At 39.2% G+C, this 14,969-nt stretch overlaps 3 protein-coding genes across 3 annotated transcripts; 2 read left to right on the top strand and 1 right to left on the bottom strand.

Moving 5' to 3' along the window:
* Window positions 1-106: 106 nt before the first annotated feature.
* LOC100631641 (uncharacterized) lies at window positions 107-3,576 on the bottom strand. The gene is made up of 8 exons (XM_020002148.1): window positions 3,473-3,576; window positions 3,238-3,313; window positions 1,708-3,191; window positions 1,461-1,595; window positions 1,296-1,363; window positions 1,128-1,238; window positions 803-1,018; window positions 107-455 (listed from the first exon to the last, which is right to left on the bottom strand). Exons 1-8 carry the CDS (start codon window positions 3,480-3,482, stop codon window positions 300-302), a joined length of 2,256 nt encoding a protein of 751 aa, XP_019857707.1. The 5' UTR covers window positions 3,483-3,576; the 3' UTR covers window positions 107-299.
* A 118-nt stretch (window positions 3,577-3,694) lies between these two features.
* On the top strand, window positions 3,695-10,489 carry LOC100631515 (death-associated protein kinase related-like). Its single transcript, XM_003383173.2, has 9 exons — window positions 3,695-3,997; window positions 4,056-4,268; window positions 4,672-4,807; window positions 5,570-5,693; window positions 6,305-6,353; window positions 6,914-6,940; window positions 7,241-7,393; window positions 7,878-9,094; window positions 9,147-10,489. The coding sequence occupies exons 1-9, from the start codon at window positions 3,918-3,920 to the stop codon at window positions 10,241-10,243; spliced, it is 3,096 nt and encodes a 1,031-aa protein (XP_003383221.1). The 5' UTR covers window positions 3,695-3,917; the 3' UTR covers window positions 10,244-10,489.
* A 76-nt stretch (window positions 10,490-10,565) lies between these two features.
* LOC100631385 (solute carrier family 2, facilitated glucose transporter member 1-like) lies at window positions 10,566-14,868 on the top strand. Its single transcript, XM_003383172.3, has 11 exons — window positions 10,566-10,646; window positions 10,856-10,981; window positions 11,494-11,764; window positions 11,933-12,066; window positions 12,774-12,921; window positions 13,036-13,091; window positions 13,281-13,421; window positions 13,724-13,828; window positions 13,881-14,012; window positions 14,194-14,391; window positions 14,475-14,868. The coding sequence occupies exons 1-11, from the start codon at window positions 10,581-10,583 to the stop codon at window positions 14,697-14,699; spliced, it is 1,602 nt and encodes a 533-aa protein (XP_003383220.1). The 5' UTR covers window positions 10,566-10,580; the 3' UTR covers window positions 14,700-14,868.
* Window positions 14,869-14,969: the final 101 nt, after the last annotated feature.

Raw genomic sequence — 14,969 nt, 5'->3', positions numbered from 1 at the left:
TACCTTAAGTGGGCGTGATAGCTATGACGTAAACTATCGACGTCATATTTGCATTTTGTTAAAAAATTTCCCCAAAAAATTTAATCTTTTTATTGTCAATTATAACAAGGGTGAATAATTATAATCGTACAAAAGGGAATCACACATTAGAGTAAATGACAGATAGATAGAGAGATATTGACACATTGACAGTGGTAAATATGAAAGGTACAAATGAAAGAAACTCAAAAGTTGGCAATATTAACAACAATAACGATAATGAAAGTTCAGTTTCTTTCTTTTAAAGTTTAGCACTGCTTTTATTCAATGTAGAGGAAGCCAGGACTACGAGTAGTGTTCTGGCCACAAGGAACCAAAATGAACTGATGGTTCTTGGACCCACGAACAGATATCTCTGTCACATGAACAGGAGTACCATCACTGTGATAAACAGCACAAGGCCCAACATTATTAACCTACATGTACATAAATATGTAATATATAAAATATGTAATATAATAATAGCAAGAATATAGTTGCAAACTACAGGGTTTCCCACAAAGCATGCTAAGTCATGAGTGAGCTTCATGAGCTGGCCTTTGAAGTAACTTTTAAAATTCAAAAAAAATCCAAATGTGATCGGAATCCGCTCATGCAAACTTCCTATGCAACATAAGAACATGTACATGTATCAGGAAAAAATATTAAAATGAAAATTTTTCTCCTTTCGATTTTTGACAAAATATCCTGTATTTGTCAAAATTTATTTTAAAAATCAAAATCCTGTGGGAAACCTTGGCAAAATAATATAACACTTCCTTACATAGGGCTTGAGGACACCAAGAGACTGAGAAACAGGCTCATGCTCCACAGAGTAGACTGTGCACTCAGGAGAGTTCAACCCATGAACTGTGGCCTGCATTTTACAGACCCTCCTTTGACCAAGTATACGAGCAAGGATATCAACCTGACTGACGCAATTTGGAGAGTTTAAGAGATTTCCAAATGATCGGAGAACCTCTTCAAGTTGAGGTGAAACCTATACAAATAAAAAATATAAACAATGCTAGTAAGATCAGTCATTAAGTATTGCTTTAAAGCAGAAAACATCAATAAAATTGAAGTACTACTTGTACTTATTATCTTACATTGCCTCCATTCAAGAACTTGTTCAAAAGAACATCACAAATATTCTTCAAAACAACACAATCCTCATTGCGACTATTTGACTGCTGCAAGGACAATTCAGTAGCATACACCTGTACAAACAGATCAATGGATTACCATCATTACTTGATAGGCTTCAAGTGACTCACCTTTTGGACAGAGAGCGACTTGTTAAAGTCAATGTAGATATAGACCTGAGAATTCGGAGCAACAAAAACTACACAAAAAGAGAAGAGTCAAAAAATTTATAAATAACATCTTACAATACACATTGTGCATACATGTAGGTACATGTACATGTAATAAAAGCTTACTTTGATAGCTTCCCCAGAAGGACAGGTCCCTGTCTCCTTGAAAGACACTGTAAAGGGTATTAACAATTTGCTGAAGGACCAACACACAAGCCCGAAGATCATTGTTAGAGGCAGCCCATTCATCAAAAGGGAGGCCTAATAAAAAATGTAAAAAATAAAATTGAATTCTTAAATTGGCTTATGTAAACACTAACACTAGAGCAGATCACATTGAACATCTTGTAATTGTATTTTTCAAGATACTTACAGTTAAAGGGCATGCTGAAAGTCAAACTTGAATCGGGCTCAGTGGTCATAGTGGCGAGCTTTGCCCTCCCTTGGTTAGCTATAGGGAGGGTACACTGCTTCTCTAGCTGGCTGTCATACTTCTTGAACATGTCAAAGCAAAACTTGAGAGCATCATAGGACTGAGCGTTATTATGATCCTTAACAAAAACCTTAAGGACTTTCTTGCCCTGAGCTGCATTAATGTAACTAGGCCTGACCCCAAAGAACTGAGTGACAGGCTGAGAGAGAGCAAAGCTGGTTTGTGACTGAGGAGAAGGACTAGGTGGTGGATTAAGACCAACATTAGCCACTGAATTTGAGGCAGAGGGATGGGTCAAGTTGAATACCTGCTGGCCGGTCAATCGCTGGTCGTTACGAGGCTGTTGAGGAACAACCATTGGAGCACAAACCGGGTTATTAGTGGGAGGAGTAACGGGTGTGGCCATTAGCTTGCTCATCTCCAACAAATCACTGACATTAACACCAGATGTAGACTGCATTGAAGCTCCACCCATGCTTTCATACGCCCCGCCAAAACTTCCGTAAGTCAACGATGGTCCATAGTTCATTCCAGAGGCTCCACACTGAGGCATTGGCGACATCATTCCGTAGGAAGCAGGAGTGGCTGGAGCAGGCGTGTGTGGTGTCATGGGAGCAGGAGTATGGGGAGTCTGTGGAGCAGGATCAGAATAATCGTCAGGACGTACGTTAACTCCAGATGAACTGCCAGGAAGATTCTGAAGATGTGGATTAAAAACAGGCTCAAGACCAAGCTCAGAAAAAAGCCCAAATTCACGCAGCAGATCAGCAGTAACTGGATCCAAATCTTCGCTAGCTTGGAACAAATCCAAATCCAAGTAATGCCCTGGAGTGTTATTGATTTGTCGCAAATGCTTTGATGGATCGTCGTCGTCGTCTCCACCTGATCCTCCGTAATAGGAACCTCCTCCTCCTCCATAAGAACCAGTGACCCATTGGACGTCACCAGTCGTCCCATTACCTCCGGACGCACCCCCTGAAGCACCTCCCCCTCCAGTCTGACCACGACCTCCAGGACAACTGCGGAAGTAGTTGTTGGATTTGGAGCTGCAAAGAAACTCCTCAAAGAACTTGGCAGCAGCAACTCTTTCCTCCTTCCCCCATTGATCCAAATTAAGAACAGGTTTCTGTTCTTGAGTGATTACTGCCTGGTTGGGCAAATTGGCACTGAATGCAGCAAAAACGCTGCGATTGATGGTAGAATTAACATCGGCAAAAGATGGATTATTGTTGCCGTAAACTGGGGCAGCTTTCCCGTCAACAGAGAGTGCAATTGGAGGAAGTTTCTCAACGCTCTTGGTGGGAAGAGGATTCAAAGGATACCCTTCAGGCTGGTAACAATCAACATAAGGAAAGATCAACTCTTTGCTTAGATTTGAAGAAATTGATGTAGATGCACTCACTATATCACCAAGTTTTAAAAACCTATGTATTGAAGTTTAAAACAAGTAGTTGAAAATGATTGGCATACTTGGACGGGAGAACTCGCTGCGCCCGACTGATGTCAGCGTCTGTACAGAGCTCAGACAGAACAGCCACTGGATTATCTAATAATGAAAACAAAAAACATCTAACACTTATTCGCACCGAGTTAGGATGTCAATTAACAAGTGTACCTGTCCTTATGTCGCAGACCATTTACGGTCAACCCGGCTTAGAAAAACGTACCGAATCGCGAGTATTACTTTCTAAAAGACTTTTACTACCTTTTTCCATAGTCAAAGAAGCAATTCGCAAGGTAGGAAAGTCAGAAATGTCTTCTTTACGGACAGGGAGTGTAAATGGCGGCCTTCTTTGTTGCCTTCGTCTTCTTTCTAAAAATATCAACACAATTACGTCATAGCTTCTAATTATATTTTCTAGTATACCTCGGGATACTCTAGGATATTATAATTTAAGCCCCGCCTACCGTTGAGTTTCTGCCCACGCATAAAAATAGGCGTTACCCTTTGGTTATTAAAACTTATTTAATGTGCACAAGTGGTTTCGTGGTATGTGTTAAGGCAGTGGTAAATCTCACTTCTCCACATTACACTCTCTCTTCTCTCTATCATTTTATCGTAGAGACATAGAGGACAGTCTTAGCCTCTAGCCTGTTATATCAGGGTTTGTATTCCCCCAATACTACTGGAGAAAGACAGCTGTAGTACTATGCCTTATGAAGAAGTGGAGCGCCTTGTCCGCAAGGAGAAACTGGAAGAGAAATATGACGTTGGAGCTGAACTGGGAAGGTGAGTAACAGATAGAGCCATGTCACGATCCATCTCTCTTTTTCCTTTAATTATTCAGAGGAAAATTTGCTATAGTCAAGCGTGTGACTGAAAAGGCAAGTGGGGAGCAGTTCGCTGCCAAGTTCCTGAGGAAACGTCGTGGTGGCAAGGCCTGTAGGGATGACATCATTGTGGAGGTGGATATAATGAGACAGTCCATGGGCCATCACCGGATCATAAAACTTCGTGAGGTTTTCGAATCACCCAGAGAAATGATAATTATTATTGAACTGTGAGTTGTTATTATACTTTAAAATCCAGCCTCTCCTTCCTCCCTCTCTCTCTCTCTTTTTTTCTTTTATGCTTGTTGGTGCCTCAATTACGCTCAATGATGGCGTGTAGAATTGGGTGTTGACATTTGTGTGTTAACATTACCCTCTGCTCAAATCTTTGCAGTATATTTATAGCAAAGAATAACCAGCTAGAGACACATTGCTGTTGTTTAAAGTGTCTCTCTTTGTGTTGTTTTTGTTTGAAATGCATTGCTATTCCCTCCACGCTTGGCCCTTCTGCCGATCGCTTTAATTGTCTTGATTTTTGTGGTCACATCCCAGGCATTCTTCTCATTCCTTTCCATTTTGATTTGCATATGTTTAACTTGTTGATCCCCCCCCTCTCTCTCTCTCTCTAAATAGCGCCACTGGAGGAGAACTGTTTCGCATGATTGCCGTGGACCCTTTACCCGAAGACAAAGCAAGAGGCGTGGTCCTCCAACTACTAGAGGGCGTGGAACACCTTCACTCCCTCAGTATCGTCCACCTGGACCTAAAGGTGACATACAGATTGTTATTTATTAGTAGTGTATGCCACACTGTGTGTGTCTTGTGTACTGACTTGCTTGTGCTTTAATGGCGCATACGTGCATGTTTACTGTAGGTAATGATTAACATATTGATATTTACGGACTTTAATGGCATTGGAAGAATGTGCATGATTTGTTGAAAATCGGTAGCAGGCTATGAATTGCTTGCATGCATAACAGATGGTGCGTAATTAGAGTTTGATTATCGTTATGTGACTTAAACTTGTGAACTATTAGTATTTATATAAAAATATTATTTATACGTGTGTGTGTGTGTGTGTGCAGATATATTGCAACAGACCCTTTGATTACAGACACATTTCATTCAGTAATGAATTTGGGGGGTACATGTATTCTATTCCTTCTGAGGAGTGATAGCATTACCTATACCTGTGGGTGTATCTCTTTATGGCATTGACTAGCAATCCCTGTGTAGGTGTATTTTCTTACTGAGAGACAGCGTTACATGTACATGTACATCTAGATGAAATACTTCTCTTGTATATGTGCTGGTTTGTGTGTGGTACATGGCCCGGGCTGACATACTAAGCATATTTTTATTATATTATTGGGTTTACCACTAATAAGGATAATCTTGCCTCTGGACACCTGGGACACCTGTAGTTATAGTATTTTTGTTTAGCAGTGGGCCTTCTTTCATGATTGACACAGGTATCTTGTGATTTATATAATTATTTGATTTTAATTTGATTCATCTCTATCTGCTGTAGCCCGAGAATATTCTTCTTTATCGTAAAGGACAGTTGGACATTAGAATTGCTGATTTTGGACTTGCACTGCAAATAGCTCCTGGGGAACAAGTAAAAACTCTTGTTGGTACTGCAGAATATGTTGGTAAGCTCTCTCTCCTTAATTTATTTCTTATTCTATTGGCGCCGGGCCCTTCTTTTCAGCTGCACCAACAAACACGTGTCAGCTGCTAACGGTGGTTCTTTGGTGCCTTTATGAGCTTTCATTCCAAATTTGGTAGCCTTCTTTCAAAAGGCCATTTGACAATCTATGGCTACCCTGCCGTGTTGACGGGCACAAATCAGTATAATTTGTAGCCTTGTACAAATAATTATTTACTTTTTAAAATGCCAACTTCTTGCAATACAATACTTACATAATGGCTTGTTTGCCTGCCCTGTGGGGGATGGTGTCACATTCTCTTACCATGTAATATCTGTAGTTTACTATTGTTTTCCCATAATACAATAGCCTTTGCATGGCAGCCTTCAATTGACAGATCCTCCAAGTATCCTAAAAAGGCATGGAGATTATCAAACACCACCCGTGTAATATTGTTTGTCCTAATTTGGAGATTATATAATGCCCACATCTTATTATATTAGGGCCATTGTATCACCTCATACTGTTGTGTACACGTTATTCTACTTTCTCCTCTCTCTCTCTCTCCTCTTCTCCCTCCCCCTCTCTCCCCCTCCTCTCTCCCCATCTTTTAGCTCCAGAGATATTGAATTATGAGCCGCTCAGTGTTGCTGCAGACATGTGGTGAGTTTATATATTCATATTGTATTACATGTACATCACATGTCAGACACAACAGTAAGACATTTTAAACAATACTAAGGAATTCATGTGAATTAGGCATAACCCTATTATATCAATAGAAATTTGAGTATTATAGAAATAATACTATCTAGACTGTAAGCATGTGCATGTTTATTATGGTGCGGTGCGTGCATGTACATGTATGTCAACAGCTCTAATGGTGAACAATGAATGTTATGCATGTACAGGTGTTAGTACTCTCAGCCTTTGGTATTGGAGGAAGTGGGTAATGTCCATCTTGTTGTTATATGATAGTTGGTCTTCTCCAGCTGCATATCTTCTTCTGTTTGTGTTAATGTGCTGTGGTATGGTAGAATCATCCTGTGTGGGGAAAATGTTTACTACTCATCCAATGACAATATGCTCTCTCTCTCCTTCCTTTCTGCCATACCACCTATTCCCCTTCTCTTTTATCTTTATTTGACCTTTCTCTCTCTCTCTCTCTCTCTCTCTCTCTCTCTCTCTCTCTCTCTCCCCCTCTCTCTTTCTCTCCTCTACAGGAGTATTGGAGCTCTTACTTATGCTTTGTAAGTTAAACTTCCCCTCTCTCCCTTCTCCCCCTCTAATACACACATGTTATCTCTGCCTCACCCTTTATTCATAACCAATATGTCCAGATAGTGTTACAGTATTTTATCTCTCATTATCATTATTTGCTGTTTTGTCTGATGCACACACTGTCTGATCTCTCATTTCATTTGCTGCTATTAAACTATTAATCATACCATATTATGATACCAATTAGTGGGAAGTTGTGATCATGTCTTTCTCCTTTTCTTACCTTATACACACACACACACTCACACGAACATGAACACAATGTGTAGGCTGACTGGCTATTCACCATTTCAGGGCGAGACTCACTCCGACACTTTCTGTAACGTCTCCATGTGCGAGTATGATTTTGAGGATGAGGTTTTTGACGAGGTCAGTCAAGAGGCAAAGGATTTCATTGAAGAGCTCCTTCAAAAGAAGCCGAGGTATGTGTACATGTATTGGTACATAAGTTTTATTTGTGTGTGTGGTATTTATTGCTATGAGCTCTGCTTATGTCTGTAAGGTTCTCCTTTGTGTACTAAGAACCAGTTACATGCACATAGTCTAGTGGTATTACATGTACATGTACATGTACATGTACATGTACATGTATATACATGTAGTTCAGTGAATGCTGTATTGGAGTCAGAACTACTTGTTATTATAAGAAATGGTCCAATTATCACTTGGTAGATTTGGTACTTGTTTATGCTGTGAACTTCAAAGCAGTTCATGCTATTCTGTTCATGTTCTGGTCCCTTTATATGACGCAATGATATCATGTTTTTAACTAATAATCCACTAGTACAATTAATGTGGAGTAGTAGTAAGTGTGAATGTTATGGTATATATTGTACACAACTACTAGTATTACCCTTACTGTACATGTGTGTGTGTGGTTATTTTTTATATTTTTTAAATTTCTAGTGATCGTCTTACTGCCACTAAGTGTTTGAGTCATCCCTGGATGAAGAACCACAGCCCAACTGTCCTCCCCACCTCATCCACAGTTTCTTCTTCCTCTCATTCCTCCGCCCCTCAGTCCCAATGTCTCCACAGCTCAACAAGCTCGCTCGACTCCGCCCTTTGTCTCGACAGTAATAACTCCTCCCTTGACCCCTCCCCCAGCTCTAGCGCCTCCTCTTCCTTTGCCCCCCGGCCGTCCGGTCGTAGCGGAGACGACGACGAACAAGAAGACATGAAGAAACAGCTGACAGAGAAGGTCTCAAAGCTCTGTACCGAGATGCAGAAAGTGGACAGCAGCAATAGCGCTCTAAGAGTGAACATGATTGGCTCCGCTAGCTCAATAAGCAGCTCTGATAGTAACACCACAGTGAGGGTCGATGAGGAGGACGGGGGGATAGAGTCTAGGGAAATGACGGGTACATCCTCTGAGCCAGAGCCGTCATTGACCCCGCCCTTTTCTTCTCAGTTGGCCACGCCCACTCAAACCGGCTCCAGTCAATCGTTTGATTTGAGTCGGCAGTCGAGAATGATGTCCTCTTCTCCTAGACCATCCATGGAAGATGATACTGGGGTCGGTAAACGGCCTAACTCGCGACTGACCACGCCCATTGACGAACTGATATCCCTCGCTCCAGATACGATTGAGAAAATGAAAAAACTCGAGAGACTCAAACGCAAGAAAGACGAAGCACAGCAGGGGGAGGAGCCAAAGGGCCGTCAAGCACTCACTAAGACACTCTCTACCGGACAAAGTTGCATTTCTCCTCGTGGAAGTGACAGGCGTATCAGTAGCCCCGCCTCCATTAAGAATCAGAAATTGAGCATAAAGGCACAAGAAGGATCCTTCGCTGAAGAAGAGGAAGCTAGAGGAGCAGAGGATACACAGAAGCCATCGAACAGTCCAACAAACACTGGCAGCACTCCTACTGTACCTAATGTTGCTGCTGATGCTAAGGCCAAAGACAATAATGAGATCAGTAGTACAGCTAAGGAATTAGCTGCCAGCAGTACTGCTAAGAAATCGACTGCCAGCAGTACGGCTAAGGAATTGACTGCCAGCAGTACGGCTAAGGAATCAGCTACCACTAGTACTACTAAAGAATCAGCTGTCACGGGTAGTGTTCCTGATACTGCTAAGACTAGTAATGAAAAAGCACTGGAAGCTACTGCTCCTACAAGTAAGTTGTTCACTATAGGATCACTGCAGCATATTTAATGTTCATCTTGTAGGTACGAAGAATGCAAAGATACAGAAAGACTATGCTGACAAGATAAGCTTCACTCTTAATAGTCAGTTTGTTGAAGCAAGAAGGAGTCCTAAAGTCCTCAACGTTAAGCCAGCCATTGATAAGAAGGTTATATTTTTCTCACAAGGTGGAGCAGATCAATCCATCACTGGTAGTGGAGGTGGTATTGAGAAGAGGAGTCCGTCTTCATTTAAAAGGGACATATTATTGAGTAAAACTCCCAAACAAGATGATGAGAAGCCAAGATCAAAGTCAGAAACGCCTTCATCTCCTATCGTCAGTTCTAAGGATTTTGCTCCTCCTCCTTCTCGCTCCATTAAGTCCTGTTCCCCTGTCAGCACTACCATGACTGAAGTGAAAAGACGAGCCAAGAAGACACAAGATCGTAAGTCATGGAGGAACACACCGCACATTGATCCTGATGTAATAGAAGCCATGTTAAGGGGAGAGTTTGATATAGACGATGATGAATCCAGCAGCGAGGCTAAGCTTGAGACCATGAAAGAAGAAGTAGAGCCTCGTAATGAAAGTCCTCTAGCAGGAAGGACAGGGACAGTAGTTCTTTCTGGTACCAAATCCCATGTGTCACTGTCACCCACAGCCACGCCTATCTTAAAGAAAGGCTGCTTTTCGGACCCTCACCTGGAGAGGGTGACAAAGAGTGAATCTCCACGTCGAGTTGTGATGATGGTCTCAGCAACAAGGCCTGAGACGTCCCTTGAGAGTTCCTCATCTCCTGATCGGACTCCGCCTATAATGCAGAGTCCTTTGAAGAGCCCAGGCTGCCTCAGCCAGACCGATGCGACGGTGATGACAAGCCCAGAGAAAACTCACCTCTCTGCCCTCCAGTCGTCTCTCTCCCTCTCTCGCTCGACTCCAGACTTGAGCACTATCCTTAGCTCTGGCAAGCACTCTAAACGGAGTCAAGGATTGAAAGAGGATACTTATGTCACGGGCGGAGGTTCTTCAATGTTCTCCTCTCGTAAAAACAGCATCAGTCGATCTCCTGGGATTAGATCCAGTCTTCTCAGTAATCTGACAAATCGTAGCAAGCGATCTTCGAGAGAAAAATTGAAATAGATTTTAGAAGCAGTAATAGCAGCTGTGCATTTTACTCTCTTTCCCTCCCTTTCTCTCTCAAACTATGTATATACAGTTAATTATAAACTATCATTGTTCATGTATTGTGCTAATAATAATAATAATGATGATGATGATGATGATATGTAATGAATATAATAATGTGAATATGTATTGTAGTTATCTCATGTGTATTTTTGTTTTCTTGTTGTTCATTCTTTATTTAAATTAAAAATGATTAAGTCACAATAAAAGTACTATTGTCGTATATGACGTCACTAATTAATTAATTATTAAATTGAATAATTAGCTAGGTGTGGTTTGCAAGAAAATAAAAATGGCGGAAGTTGATACCAAAATTCTCGAAGAGGGGCCGCGAATGATCACTCTAAATAATAATAAGGTTGGTCTGTTGGCTCCAGTGCTACATGTAGATATCTCATACTTTATTATCACGAGTATATAATGAAGTTTGCTGTGAGAAAACTAGCATTATGATAGCATTAAGCCTACAATAACAAGTCATCCATTCACGTGGCATTCTATTATAATTGCCTTTATGAACACATTATGGTGTGAATATCTTCTGTTATCCGTTATATAATTGACTAGGAGACTATCCACTCTATAAGTGGAAACAGGATAACGCCAGTCCTTGTCCTCTGTGTCATTGCAACCACCATTGGATCCAGCGCTCAGTTTGGCTTCAACACTGGAGTTATCAATAACATACAAGAGGTAATAATAATATAATAATAATAATAATGATGATAATGATAATAATAATAATAATGCAAGAGGTACATGAATGCTATTGTGATCTACTATTAGTAGATACAGTGATATGATGTACATGTACAATGTACATGTACACGTACAGTTTGTAGCTAGTGATTTTTGAAGGAGGGAATTTGGTGAATTTTCCAAATAAAAATCATCATTTAAAAACCATTATATGCACATACTTCGTAGCACATGGCCAAATTAAAACCTGCCGATCATAGTAATTAATCAAAATTGTAACCGTCTCCAAAAATACCAGCTGTACAGTGCATGGGTATCATAGTATTCCATGGGATTGGGTCAGAGCAGATGTTGCCAGAAATTTCAATAAGCAATCGCTACTAATTACTTTGAAATAGAAACAGTAATAGTTAGAGATTGCTTGGAGCTAAAACATGAAATTCAAGATTATTATAGTCCTCTTATAAGCATATCTTTTACAAAAGACCTTTTTTTTATCCCTGCAGCCTATTCGTACTGCTCTCAATGGCTCTATGAACAACACAATGGACAAATCCCACGGCTTTACTAACCTAGAGTGGGCAGCAACTGTGTCCATATTTGCAATTGGCGGGATGTTTGGTGCTCTACCAGCTGGAGCTATGGCCGACTGTATAGGGAGGAAGTGGTCTATGATGGCTAATAATGTTGTAGCTATTGCTGGAGTACTTCTACAGTCGCTTGCCGTGAGTCCGTACATGTTGATAGCTGGTAGATTCGTGATTGGAATCAATGCAGGTTAGAAAGAATCCTTCATCTTCAACATATTATTCTTCTCCCTCTTTCTTTCTCCTCTCTCTCTCTCTCTCTCTCTCTCTCTCTCTCTCTCTCTCTCTCTCTCTCTCTCTCTCTCTCTCTCTCTCTCTCCCTCTTTCTTTCTCCTTCTCTCTCTCTCTCTCCTTGCAGGTATAAACACTGTTATTGGTCCATTGTACGTGTCAGAGATATCTCCAATAAAGTATCGTGGGGCAATGGGAACTTTTGTTCAACTCTCCATCACTTCCACCATACTCCTTTCCCAAATATTTGGGATTAACGCTGTAAGACATCAACCCAGTTATTCTGGGCAAATTTTGGGATTTTTACGAATTTTTTAAGTTGCTCTAAAATTGGGTCAAAGTCCCTGTACTATAGTACAGGGACTTTGGCCAAATTTCTCCAAAAATGAAAAGGAGAGAATTCTCCATTTTTATAATGTTCCCTGATGCATATACATGTTCTTATGTTGTGTAGAAAGTTTGAGCTGATTCTGATCATGTTTGGATTTTTTACGAATTTTAAAACTTGCTCCAAAATCGGGTCAAAGTCCCTGTACTATAGTACAGGGACTTTGGCCAAATTTTGCCAAAAATGAAAAGGAGAGAATTCTCCATTTTTATAATGTTCCCTGATACATATACATGTTCTTATGTTGTGTTTCAAGTTTGAGCTGATTCCAATCACGTTTGGATTTTTTATGAATTTTTAAAGTTGCTCCAAAATCGGGTCAAAGTCCCTGTACTATAGTACATGGTGTTTGGCCAAATTTTACCAAAAATGAAAAGGAGAGAATTCTCTATTTTTATAACTTTATTTGATACATATACGTGTTCTTATGTTGTGTTTCAAGTTTGAGCTGATTCCGATCATGTTTGGATTTTTTATGAATTTTTAAAGTTGCTCAAAAAAATCAGTCAAAATAGGACAATACTGTATATGTGTGCATAATATTATTGACAAGTTTGTTTGTTTCATTCTTTCATTCCAGATTGTAGGCACTGGGCAGTATGGCTGGAGGATCCTGTTAGCTGTTCCTCTTTTATTCGTAATAGTACAAGTCCTGATACTTCCCTGGTGTCCCGAGAGCCCAAGGTTTCTTTACATCAGACGGAGGAAGTGTGAGGCCGCAGAAAAAGGTCTTTAAAATTATTGTTGTTGTTGTTATTATTATTGTTGTTGTTATTATTATTATTATTATTATTATTGTTATTATAATTGTATTTTACTTCTTTGCTGTTTTTTTGTTGTAGCATTGAAAAGGTTGTGTGGTTCTGGCAGTGTTCTAAGAGAAATGAGAGAAATGGAGGTATATCTACATCTACATGTATATAATGGACATGTGTTTTGTTTTAAAATAATATAATTTTGTGAATTTTTAAGCAAATTTTGTGAAAATTTTTTAGCCACAAAAAGTTTTCACTATATACAGTATTTATCTTCCATCCTCTCTTTCTTTCTTTCTCTCTCTCTCTCTTTCTTTATGTGTTTCTTTCAGGTTGAATTGGAGGAAAGGAATCAAAACCAGAGAGCTAACTCACTAGTCATCACTGACTTCATTACCAATCCAGTCCTGAGGAGAGCATTAGCCATTAGCATCATGTTGCACCTTTCGCAACAAATAACTGGAATAGGAAGTGTAAGAGGGAGAGAGGGAGGGAGGGAGGGAGAGCAAAAATAGCATTCTTTTTCGCAAAATTAATTTTTTTATTAGCCTAAAATGATATCGTATTTGTGGGGCCTGTTTAGCTTGAATAAATGGAAAGAATACCAACTATTATTATTATTATTATTATTATTATTATTATTATTATTATTATTATTATTATTATTATTATTATTATTATCATTATTATTATTATTATTATTATTATTATTATTATTATTTATTTATTTATTTTATTATTATTCTTATTTTTAAATTTTAATTCTAATTTTTAGTTGCTCTACTACAGCTCACAAATATTCAAAGATGCTGGTGTCAGTGATGGAGACGTCGCCACTTCTGTCATGGGTGTGGTTTTAGTCTTGGGTACCATAGCAACGGTTAGTGTACTCTCATTGGTCGGATAAAGTCACATGACGTCTCTCATTACAGATCATATTGATTGATAGAGTTGGTAGACGGACACTAATGCTCTATGGATTAGGAGGGATGGCCATATTCTTTGCTCTTGTTTCTACTGCTTTTTGTTTTCAATTTGCCTTCTATTCTGATGACGAGACAAAGGTTACCCTGGACTTACTAGATATAATTATATGTAGCTAGTAATTTTTGAGGTGTAAAATTTTATTTTGGCTAATAATTTGAGCTATAAAAATTACCAAATTCACCAGTAAAATTACCAGCTATACACTATATATATATACAAAATATTCATTATTAAATATTATTTTATCCCTGTTTATAGGCCACTGCCCCTGGGGTTCTACTGGTCGTATTTGCTTTTGGTGTCACCTTTAGCTTTGCTCTTGGTCCAGGTGCTATCCCTTGGCTGATGGTCTCAGAATTATTCAAACAAGAGGCACGACCTTTTGCTGTCTCGATTGCAACCATTGTCAACTGGCTAAGCAACTTTGCTATCAGCTTTGCCTTCCCATTTATGTTGGTAAGTTGAAATGACATTTTCTTATTATTAATTTTTTATTTTATCATTAATATTTTTGTTCTTATTTTTCCTCCATCACCCAGAATCATTTAAAGCCTTATCCCTTCATAATTTTTATGGGCATATCTGCTTTAATTTGGCTTTTTATGTATTGCTATTTGGTCGAGACGAAAGGAAAGTCAATCGAGCAGATCATTGCTTCTCTGAAAGCCGCTACGTCGGGCACTTCTAGTCACTTCATTTGGTTTTATTTGAGGAAGAGAGATCAGCAGCCACGCCCTACTGCCACGCCTTCTCATTTTACATGATACTGAATTTACTGATAGAATAATTATTAATATTATTATCATTAATTATTATTGTTGTTGTTGTTATTATTGTTGTTGTTGCTATAATTCCCATTTTGGGGTCCATATTTTTGTAAATTTTTGAAATTCAATTATAATGTAAATTGTGCCTGTTATGAAAATTATTAAATAGAATTTTTAAAATTCATTTAAAAAATTTTTTACGAGCTTGTTCTCACCTCAATTAGCACCTCCTAGGTGTTAACAAGGTGTCAAAAACAACTTGTAAAT

Source organism: Amphimedon queenslandica, unplaced genomic scaffold (assembly GCF_000090795.2).
Source record: "Amphimedon queenslandica unplaced genomic scaffold, v1.1 AMPQUscaffold_13514, whole genome shotgun sequence".
In the NCBI taxonomy this organism is placed as follows: domain Eukaryota; kingdom Metazoa; phylum Porifera; class Demospongiae; order Haplosclerida; family Niphatidae; genus Amphimedon; species Amphimedon queenslandica.
The sequence above is the reverse complement of the archived record's forward strand: the minus strand, read 5'-3'. Positions and strand labels throughout refer to the sequence as shown.